The 12,057-nt window shown below is 39.0% G+C and overlaps 1 protein-coding gene across 1 annotated transcript in view; it reads right to left on the bottom strand.

Moving 5' to 3' along the window:
* Window positions 1-6,115: 6,115 nt before the first annotated feature.
* Window positions 6,116-12,057, bottom strand: part of LOC137281899 (gamma-tubulin complex component 3 homolog) — a 43,977-nt gene continuing 38,035 nt past the window's right edge. The window contains exons 22-26 of the mRNA XM_067813609.1: window positions 11,740-11,828; window positions 11,267-11,398; window positions 10,342-10,482; window positions 8,971-9,090; window positions 6,116-7,973 (exon numbers count right to left, since the gene is read on the bottom strand). Of these exons, the coding sequence (XP_067669710.1) occupies window positions 7,818-7,973; window positions 8,971-9,090; window positions 10,342-10,482; window positions 11,267-11,398; window positions 11,740-11,828 (638 nt within the window). The 3' untranslated portion in view covers window positions 6,116-7,817. The remainder of the gene's footprint in view (window positions 7,974-8,970; window positions 9,091-10,341; window positions 10,483-11,266; window positions 11,399-11,739; window positions 11,829-12,057) is intronic.

Genomic DNA, 12,057 nt, shown 5'->3' with positions numbered 1-12,057 from the left:
TGACAAGATTAATCCTTCACACAATTATTATTATCCTGATTCAGGGCTGAAGTGAGAAAAAAGTGTGCCCTGATTATGGATAATTTCACCGTAGAGTAGATTGTTATTTAGCTAATATAATGTTATATAACAAATGTATTGACATATTTTAGGTCATAGTTCTTTATTGATTGTACATTGTTTATCATCAAAACCCACAAATAATGCTAAATCAGTCATGAATTTATATTTGTGACTACGTTGAGTTACCTCCAGTTCCATCAAGTACCCGATGCAGTGATCGTGGAACTTTCTATTCTTTGTGTCACATTAGAACAATATACATGCAGCACGTGATAATAGCACTTACTCGGCATGTAAAATACCCTGTCCTAACTCAGCATTGTCAACATGCATGCCCTGACTCAGGATTATTAGCATCAGGCTTTTCGAGATTCCAATAGTTCAAATTCAGGTTGAGAGGGACTTAGAGAAAATCTTTAAATACTGAAACAGAAATCCAATTATCTTTGATAAAAAGCCAAAGAACAACATATACTGTCTCTCACCTTGCTTGTTACTCCTGTGCAATCACCTCCTGCAGGTGTGGGTTGATTTCTGTATATTTTTATCAGAGTTCCAATTCTTTCCAAGTAAATTAACTTAGCATATGTTGTCACCATTAATATCAGTGTTAATGTGTCAGAGTTTTGGAAACAGTCTACAGTTATTTTTCTATTAGCTTTTGAATCAGATTCTGTCTTGCTTCTGTCCTGTGAAACATGAAAACTGCATTGGTTTGAAACCGTATTGCCATCCCTGGAACAGATGCACAGGTTGTGTTGCCTTGGCAACTACTAACAGAGTTCAGTTAGTCTTGTGTATTTGGTTCCCTGTGAGTTTGTGAGGCATTCCCTGATTGTGCACTGTGACGGGGACTGCGGTCAAAATGCCATCACCACAGCTGGGACTCGTAACATTATTTCTCTGCTCAATGTAGGAGTGCTGTAACTATATTGGATTGTTATAATAAAATATGTACAAAGTTGTCAAACTTGTCATGTTTTCATTGTTGGTAAATGATTTTTGTTTCCTTTTGTATAATGTTACCCTTTTAAATATTCAAACTATATCACTGCTGTCTATAAAACAAGTTGACAATTCAGTGCTTGACGTAAAAGTATAAAACCAACACCGTAAGAAGACAGGAACAAGCATCAGCTTAGTCAGTCAGTTTGGCCACAAGTTGATTTTACAAGCATCAGATGCTGAGAACCAATTCAAACCGGGATCTTTGTGGAGCATACGGTTCTCAAGTGCACAAGCTTTGAGACTGACTGGATAACACTGTGCCATCACCATAGAGGACCAGTGTTGCTGGGCCATACATTAACTTAAGATTGTCTTAGCGCTAAGAGAGCTGGGGTCTGGGGGAAGAAGCAATGTATCCGAGAAGTTATAGTGACATTTTGAAAGGTGATAGCCCAAGAGACACAGATGTGGGTCCTTGGCAATGGTATGCGGGACCTCGACCTCCTAAATATTTTCTCCACAGATTTAATCAAATATTAAGAGTGGTTGATTTGCATTTAAATCAGCTGATTTGCAAAAAATTGCCATCCCTGTGTATATGATTGATACAATTTTGTCTTGCTATCACTAATCGTAAAAATATCACATTATTGACAACGTCCAATATAGAAAGGAGATATCTGGTCTCGAACCTGCAACCCTTAGCTCTTTAGTTCAGAGGTTTTATCCTCTAGACTATGAAGGACCACTGTGAAGAATTAGATCATTTCTCAGTATGAACCATATGTTCCACACAAGATGGGTAGTGCATGCAAGCAAGGTACTGGCTGCCATTCACATCCCAATTGACACTGGCTCTACCAACAGTTGCAGGCTGTTTCATCAATGTTGTTCTGCTCAGTACATTGGCATACAAAACACTGGCACAAATTAAAAATAATACATATATACATAACACATTGTGTATAATTTTTATGATGGTTCATTAGTTGGATAAAACACTCCTTGGTTTTGGTACCAAATGTAAACACGCTCAGTTGTTTTATCCTTTACTTACAACAATCATAACGCTAAGAGAGCTTTAGAAATCTAGGCCCGGCAGACCAGCTTAACAAACAAGGTCCCACATCCTAGAAAAAAATGAATCAGTTGGTCACTGAGCCTGACAATTCAAATCATTTTAGCTGCCTTTAAATGGAACACCTACTGGCGACTAATTAACAACAGGCATCCTCACTGCATGTTCCTTATATAACATCCAGGGAGATCCCCAGCCTCCATGATCTAGTGGATAGCATCTGACTTGAGAAAGGTAGATGGCTAGTTCAAACCCTGGCTGTATCATGGGTGTTAATGACATCACTTCCCATCATGACTTGTCAACAGTACAGAGAGAAAACAACACTGGTTTCTGAATGGTGTATTATTATATAACTGTGGATGTTAGGGCCAAGACTATAGAACTGCATACTCCAGTTCAATAAGGGGCAATGGGGTAGCCTGTTGGTTAAAGCATTTGCTCATCCTGCTGAGGACTCGGGTTTGATTCCCAACATGAGTACAATGTGTTCAGCCCATTTCCAGTGCCCCCTGCTGTGATATTGCTGGAATAGTGCTAACAGCAGCATAACACTTAAGAGCAATAATCTAGAACGCAATCTTCCAACCAGTTCACCTTACCATGTGCAACATCACATTACCATGCACAGATGTGTAGTAAACATCTGTACATAGTCCAACTTCATACTGTGTACCAATGTGTGATTAGTAACGCAGAATGTCCATTGTTTGCGAGAGCTTCCATGGCAGCCTGGATGATACATGTTCAGTCATGAAGCAGGTACATCACTGACTTGTTGCTTGGTTTTGAAACAGTCTGATAGATACTGAACTCAAACTTTTATAAAATAAATGCAAAAAAGCTTTGGATAAATTATCGAACAAGTTCCTTTTTATCCTACTTTCAACTCCCAAGAGCCCCCATTTAGATAATCAGTATCTTATCCATGTATAAAAGCTGACAACTTCACTTTGTTTCTGGGCCTCTCACAAATCCAACTATCTGCATTAGATTGACAGCCTGAATTACCTGAGGTAGCTTCAAGAGACAAACTTATGAAAATCATGCATTATCACTTTAACAGTAACGAATGTACCATCTGCCTCAAGTCTGGATGTAATCAGATGTAGGACTTCTACTATACCACTGTAACAGCTGTCACATGAAGCATAAATATTTCAAGGATTGAACACGTTCCACAGAACTCCATGAATGAATCTGACATTATTTATTGTAGTACTTGTTATTTTTTCACATTATTGCATCAACACATACAAGACCAAATATATATACATGTGTACATACCCAGACAAAAACAAGCACTTTAAAACAGGCATTCCTCTACTCAGGAAGCTCAAAATATTTTTTGAAACAACACTTATGTGCAGATTTCTGGAGACACAAGTTATAACACTGATATTTATGGAGATATAAATGTTTAGTTTATTTTGAAAAGAAAAACAAAATGTTGAACATTTTGAGTCTGTGTGACTAAATAATTAAGTGAGATGTGACAGTAAGTGATATTTTGTCTGGTCGGTATTGGTCAGTGCGTGAGGGGTCCATCTTACTGACTGCCATGTCACTGTTGAGAGACTGGGGCACATCACATGGCAGTGCTGTAGATGTATAGAAGGTCAGCTGCAGCAAGTGACTGAAAACATGTTTAGATTTACACTCAAAAGTGACAATATTATAGAAATCTGTGGACATCAACATTTGTCATAAAATATTTGATCCATGAAGATCTGGGTTAGAGTTGGTCTTCTGTAACCCATGCTTCTTGTACAAGGTGACTAATGGGATCAGGTGGTCAGGCTCGCTGACTTGTTTGACACATGTTGAACAATGCTCATGTTGAAAAATGCTCATGTTGAACAATGCTCAGATTGCTGCCACATGGCTGGATTATTTCAAAGTGCAAACAACATACCAAACATTTACTAGTACTTACTAGATATTGCCACAACCACTTGTCTGACTCAGAATACTGCCTTGTCATGATTGTAAGACTAAACGTTTTCTGATGTCACAATTTAGTTTAATTTAATTATGTACAAACCAATTTCTAGGTTAACCAATTTTGTGTTTTCAGTTATAGAAAAGTGAATATAGCATTTATATCCCATATGTGTAGGTTATACAAACTTCTGTTATAACAAATTCAAAGGACCACTAATTTTAGTTAGTTGTAAACATAGCTGGTCAAAAGTAATCTGACTAAAATATAGAGCAACACTTTGTTATATCTGTCACTTTGATGTATGCGTGTCCATTATAAACATGTTTACATGTAAACTAAAGATCAGGCTGTTGTAATGTGTCACAACTGATCTTTCTCACGCATCCAAACTTTCCAGTCATGTCATATTACTTTCTAAAGCTAAACCAAACAGAATTTTGCTTGCCTCAGACTACACAGAAGGTTTTCAAGTCAAATACTGGATGTTTGCCTGTGTTCCTCATTTACATACACGTTCTACTGACTCTCCTGGAATGTTGGTGACTATTGCATTTTGCTTATTCCGACATATACAACACCATACCAACAAATGCTGACATGGCATAAAATTACACCTTGAAATCAATGACAAAGAGTCTTTCATTTACCATTTTCAACCTGAACTAGGCGACATTTAGTGTATTCTGTAACAAACCCAACAAATATCCTGATTGTACTATGTGACCACTATGACATATTGATATCCAGAGTAACAGCTGTGGTGGTTCCAGTGTTTCCTACAAACCTGGTCACAAGTCATTAGATTATGAACCCCATGGGCCTTGGAGCTTCATTCCCAGCTGTGTACAGATCAACATCAACAATACACAGTCACTGATTAATACCTCACATCTGAGGAAATACTGTTCCCGCACAAGGTTGTATACTACCACCATGGCACAGATCATCCTCACCCACACTACACAGTCACTGATTAATACCTCACATCTGAGGTGATATTGTTCCAACATAAAGATGTACACTATGACAATTGTACACAGATCATCCTCACCCACACTACACAGTCACTGATTAATACCTCACATCTGAGGTGATATTGTTCCAACATAAAGATGTACACTATGACAATTGTACACAGATCATCCTCACCCACACTACACAGTCACTGATTAATACCTCACATCTGAGGTGATATTGTTCCAACATAAAGATGTACACTATGACAATTGTACACAGATCACCCTCACCCACACTACACAGTCACTGATTAATACCTCACATCTGAGGTGATATTGTTCCAACATAAAGATGTACACTATGACAATTGTACACAGATCACCCTCACCCACACTACACAGTCACGGATTAATACCTCATGTACAAGGGTCAAAAACATCCCCAGGATCTTGGTAAACTTTCACAAAGCTGTCTCAGATTCCCACCCATACACCACAGTGAAAGTGTAATACCTCATATCTGAGGTAAAACATTTTCCTGGATATGTATAGTCATCATGGCTTTGGAGAACACCCTCACAGCTGTTAACGACCACCCACTCTTCAGTGTGACTGTTTAATCCCTCACATATGAGGTTTCCTGCAGTCATAAACCAGACATCCTGCTGCAAGCTGTTTGTCATGGAAAAGATCTTTTCCAAGCTGTTATTTGTATATGGACTGACCCAAACAATGTACATACTATCTTCATTAGCTATGATTTGATTGATGAAATAATCAAATTGTAGAAGTTAAATTTATAGAAAACTGTCAACCATTAACTCTTCCAAAAGCATATTGGCACCAGCCCATGTATACTTGTCTAATGGCAAGGACGAATCAACGTCTGTTGTCTTTTCACTTTGCCAGTTCACTTTTTATTTGCTTTGGATTTTTTTTATCTACAGACTCTAATTACCAGGGGGTTTTCTTTAACCATTTAAGAAATGACAAGGGCAATTTTTATTTTCAAACTAAATTATGAATGTTGTATGTTATCATCATATAATTATGATGAACTAATTGTTTCAGGTTATGTGGAGGGAATACAAGCAACAAATAACTGGCCAATAAGAACAGAACTTCTTTTGACATATGTTCATATATTTCATATCAAACAACATAAGGGTGAGATTCTTTTTGTCACAAAAGTCTTTCTTTAAACTTTTTGTTGGTAAACATCAAGCAATAATAACGACTGTCACTGAGTGAAAAAAAAAGCTTCTGTAACAGAGACATAAGTGATGTCCATGCATTTTGATGTCATGGTAACCTATATGACACTAGAATTACCTGTAAAGCATCATGAAGCAAGTTCACTGTTTCATCCCAGGAAATATCTCCTGTGGAAGACAGGTTTAGATGATACAAACATTACAAACAATAACTTCATAAAACCATGAAAGTGTGACCTCAGAAAAACTTTCTATATGCCATGGTTACCATGGCAACAGATGTTAAAGTTGATCACAGAGATGACTTCATGACCTTTGACTTGCTATCACACATTAAGTTAAGGTCTGACAAAATGCACAGTTCATAGCATACGTGTCCAACTACAAATGAGCTGACATATGACCCTTAAAGTTACAAGCATCGGTTCCAACTGAATACTTTTCCAGATAAATGGTTTGCTGGATTGTGTCAGTGGCAGAATGAAAACTATACATTATTGGCAAGCTGGCATCTACATGATACATACCAAACATGCTGCACTAAATATTGGTCTCATCGGTATTTGAAACATTCAGCAATTTCCAACCACCATAAAGCAGATTAATAATTGTTATAGAAACAGAGATTACAAACCATTGTTTAATGACATCATTACATTGCAATATATGTAACTTTGTTTAACTTAAGCTATGCCACAATTTTACATGTTTCAAGAATGAGAAACAAGCAAATCACATTATCTGATGAGAAGAATATCATGATGACAGTGTCCTCTTTGACTGCAACGGGATGATAGTTTGATCAGCTCAGGTCACCTCACAACCACTTCACACACGTGTGAGCTAAGTCACAAACATGTAACACAGCTGTATGTGATCCACATCACACACATGTAACACAACTGTATGTGATCCACATCACACACATGTAACAGCTGTATGTGATCCACATCACACACACACGTAACATAACTGTATGTGATCTACATCACACACATGTAACATAACTGTATATGATCCACATCACACACATATAACACAACTGTATGTGGTCCACATCACACACATGTAACATAACTGTGTGTGATCCACATCACACACATATAACACAACTGTATGTGGTCCACATCACACACATGTAACATAACTGTGTGTGATCCACATCACACACATTTAACATAACTGTATGTGATCCACATCACACACATGTAACATAACTGTATGTGATCCACATCACACACATTTAACATAACTGTATATGATCCACATCACACATGGGTAACAGCTGTATGTGGTCCACATCACACACATGTAACATAACTGTATGTGATCCACATCACACACATAACACAACTGTATGTGATCTACATCACACACATGTAACAGCTGTATGTGGTCCACATCACACACGTGTAACACAGCTGTATGTGATCCACATCACACACATAACACAACTGTATGTGATCCACATCACACGTAACACAGCTGAATGTGGTTGAGGTCACACACATGAAACACACAACACAATCCAATCTGAATAACACCGATGCATCTCCCCTTGTCCTTTTCACTGTATAAGCATTCGTTCATATCACATTTTCCACACTGTTAGATCATCTGGCTCTCTTCACCCTCTGGTAGGCCAGTGGTGACTTCAGCTTGGGTTCCCGGGCCTTGTAGTGCTCGTTGAAGTCAAGTCTGAAGCTGAGGAAGCGAAGACTGACGTCCTGATGACTAGTTAACATGACCAGGAACTGTTGCACCATGTCCTGAAACAGTGAGTCAGTGAGTTAAGCTTCATGTTGCTTTCTGCAATATTCCAGTAATATCATGGCTTCACACATTGTACCCATATGAGGAATCGAATACGAGCCTTTGGCATGATGAGCTAGCGCTTTAAGCCCTTGACTACCCTCTAGCCCGTGTCATGAAATAGGTAGTCATAGCAACATTGATATTGTTAATAATAAGAATAACAACATATGTAAGAACAAACACTACAATATTAATAATAATAACAAAGTATCTTAATGTCATGTTTCTTGAGAGATATCTGTTGTGAGTGACTGAACTTTTGTAGCTTTCCATTACATCTTGGTTCTTGCTAGAGTGTCAGACATTTGTCAAGAAACTAAACCAGTAATTGGCAAAAAACGAACACTAAAAGCAATAATGAAAAACGAGGAAAACAGCATCATGTAAGAAGCGACATAACTCCCCTCGACTAACAACACCTGGTAACAAAGAAGCTACAAGACACTGCCGACATCAGAACCTGCAACCAGCCATGAACCATGACCATGAACATACCAGCCTGACTCTTGGTACACACTGATTTAATTTATCCTTGCCCCCTATTTGTTACCATCTCCTAGGGTTTAATCCTGTCTGCTTCCAGCCGTCATTACTATCACAAAACATTGCTGGTTTCCCTCTTTTCCCCTCTGCCATTATTTCCGTTAAATACATATGTGCTAAACACCAGTCAGTGCCTTTTAACTCCATTTGTCCCTTACTGATCACCAATCTGCACTCTTTAATTCTTGGCTTAACATCTACAGACTCGACAAAGGTAATAACCTTTGTTGTTCCCTAACTACATTCCTGTACTTGCATGTATGCTACCAGAGTCCTAACATTCATTCACCTGATGAAGGAGTAAGACCATACTCCCAAATCTGGGGTTCTTTATAAAGAAGTTGACATCCATAATTTTCCTATCATCAACATGCACAATGAGTCAGAACACTGAGATTTGTTTTATACCTGATATGACTGAGCCAGGACAATGAGCTGAGCACGGGTGGAAGGGATGATGTTCTTCAGGAAGTCATTCTGTCTCTGTTTCTCTTCCTCCTCTTCTGCCTCCGTCACGCCCCACTCTCCCTGCAGACACAGCATGATAACACGTCTTAATTACCTGCTGTACAGAACTGATGCCTGAAAACTTACAAGGGGGGGTTCATTAAAGATTTCTTCTCACCTCTTGCAGTTGACTTAGTGGAACGAAACTTGGCACACTTATTAGTCCTTCTCTACATAGCGAGCACCAAGAGTTACACACTTCTCCCATCGCTTTATGTAACTATCACCATGGGCTAACTGGCAAACAGTAAAACATCAATCTCCCAAGCTGGCAAACAGTAAAACGTCAATCTCTCAAACTGGCAAACAGTAAAACGTCAATCTCCCAAACTGGCAAACAGTAAAACGTCAATCTCTCAAACTGGCAAACAGTAAAACATCAATCTCCCAAACTGGCAAACAGTAAAATGTCAATCTCTCAAACTGGCAAACAGTAAAACGTCAATCTTCCAAACTGGCAAACAGTAAAACGTCAATCTTCCAAACTGGCAAACAGTAAAACGTCAATCTTCCAAATTGGCAGTCTCCACTTGGCATGGCTTCATCAATATTTGAATGAGGTTAACCAGGAATAGGAGCAGTCTCGACAGATTTCCAACCACATTTAAACTGGCGATGTTAGTGTTTCACTACATCATATGATGTGGCATCCCCAAATATATAAGCTGCTTTCAGTTCATCAAAGGTCTCTTTTGGTGTGCTACCCTTCAGCTATAAAACTTGATCACTGCATGTCACTCAACTGGCTCCATTGTCACACCTTACTTGAATGTAACACTTGTCAAAGACAGTTCAATTCTGAAAATTACCACATGACCCATAGACATATATGTCATTACTCACATGAAGTTTTAGCCACATGTGAAAACCAGAAATCGGTCAGAGAACATATATTATTGAATGGTGTCTCGTAAAATATTGATTCAAGACACTTGGTTTGCTGTGGAAACTAAAATCACTATTAACATTAACGTACTGTGCCACAAACTAAATATGAAATCCCCTTATAATGGCGTAAATGTGAAATCCACACGTGATCAACTAAATGCAAAATCCCTTTGTGATCAACTGAATAAAAAATCACCTTTCAAAGTGATGAGAAATTCTGGAATACACTAAGAAATTCACATGGAAATATTGTACAGAAGTAACCCTGATTTATCTGGGAAGGAGTGTAACTCTTTGTCTTATCATTCAAGAAACTCTCATAAGTGTTCCAGTGTCTTACCCGCTCACCCAAACTACCTCCCTAACACACAGCAAGATGTTTACCTCAGCTGTTCTGGCCTTGAGACGACGCTCGAAGTGTTCCCTGGCATCCATCTCCGAGTTGGCGGCCTGGTAGAAGTTCTCCTGCGCTGCCTGGAACTGTATGATGAGGTCAAAGATTGTCCGCAGCTGGGTCAGGATGGCCTGCACAGGAGAATCACATTACTGAATGGCGCCAAGACAAGAGGGTCAGCTGGGTCAGGATGGCCTGTACAGGAGAATCACATTACTGAATGGCTCCAAGACAAGAGGGTCAGCTGGGTTTTAATTTCAAACCAAATTTCAGTTACATTAGGGCCTAGAAAGGTACAGTGCTGACACAGTAAGTATTACCTCAAAATATTTAATAATTAACACAACCAGCAGTTCCTGGCTTAGCAAAGGGTGGAAACCCAACACTGCGGTGATCTTATGCATGAAGCTCCTACGACTTGTCACCATGGACACACTTCTATGTGGTGCATGACACCTACCCGTATTTCGTGCACAACACCTACACTGGGAATGTTAACAAGGATACACATGTATTTCGTGTATGACACCTATCCTAAACTTGTCATAAAAAGACACCTGTATTTCAAGCATGACACCTATCCTGGACTTGTCATCAAGGAGAGACCCTAATTTCACATATGACAACTACCCTACATTTATCACCAAAGACACACCTGTATTTTGTGTATGACACATACCCTGTATTTATCATCAAAGACACCTGTATTTCGTTTACGACACCTACTCTGGGCTTGTCATCAAGGACACCCCTGTATTTCATATGACACCTACCCTGCTCTTATCAAAAATGCCTGTATTTCGTGTATGACACATACCCTGGACTTGTCATCAAGGAAACACCTGTATTTTGTGGATGACACCTACCCTAGACATGTCATCGAGGAGACACCTGTATTTCGTGTATGACACATACCCTGGACTTGTCATCAAGGAGACACCTGGAGACAATGGTGTCTAAGAACACCTGATGGGCTGCAATGATGTAGTCGAGGTCCTCTGCTTCCTGTACTTTGGTGAGCAGCTCGTCCCAGGAACACTCTAGCACCTGATACCAAGAAGAACTGTCAAACCACCATAACAAAGGAACTAGGGCACAGTCAACCCAATACAACACTCCCATGAAGCCCTACAATCACTACATACAATCACTTTGTTATTTAAGATCTATCTCAATAATATCCCATGAAGCACTACAATGACTTCATACAATCACTTTGTTATTTAAGATCTATCTCTGTAATATTCCATGAAGCACTACAGTAACTTCATACAATCACTTTGTTATTTAAGATCTATCTCAGTAATATTCCAATCACAAAACTGTGACCTCCTCATAAATAAAAAGGAAGTACAGAAAGATGCAAGGAAGTGAAACATTGTCGTCACCTCGAAGTTGATGTAGTACTGTGCCTGCTGGATGAAGTGCACCATCTCACAGCCCAGGACATGGCACTGGTGCAGGATGCCCTTTAACTCTGTAACACACACAGACCACATGTAATACACATGTTACACACATTACACCTCACACATCATTACATCATTTCCCTACATAACACACTTGACTTACAAAGATTCAGTACTTGTGCCATGCATACATATATCACACTATATACTTACCATACATAAGTGGTCTGACTTGCATTCATAGACTTAAGGCCCACTCTTAAATAACTGACAATTCATCGTTCCACTACATATTAC

Source organism: Haliotis asinina, chromosome 4 (genome assembly GCF_037392515.1).
Source record: "Haliotis asinina isolate JCU_RB_2024 chromosome 4, JCU_Hal_asi_v2, whole genome shotgun sequence".
NCBI lineage: Eukaryota > Metazoa > Mollusca > Gastropoda > Lepetellida > Haliotidae > Haliotis > Haliotis asinina.
Note: the sequence above shows the minus strand (reverse complement) of the source record. Positions and strands in the feature narration are given on the sequence as shown.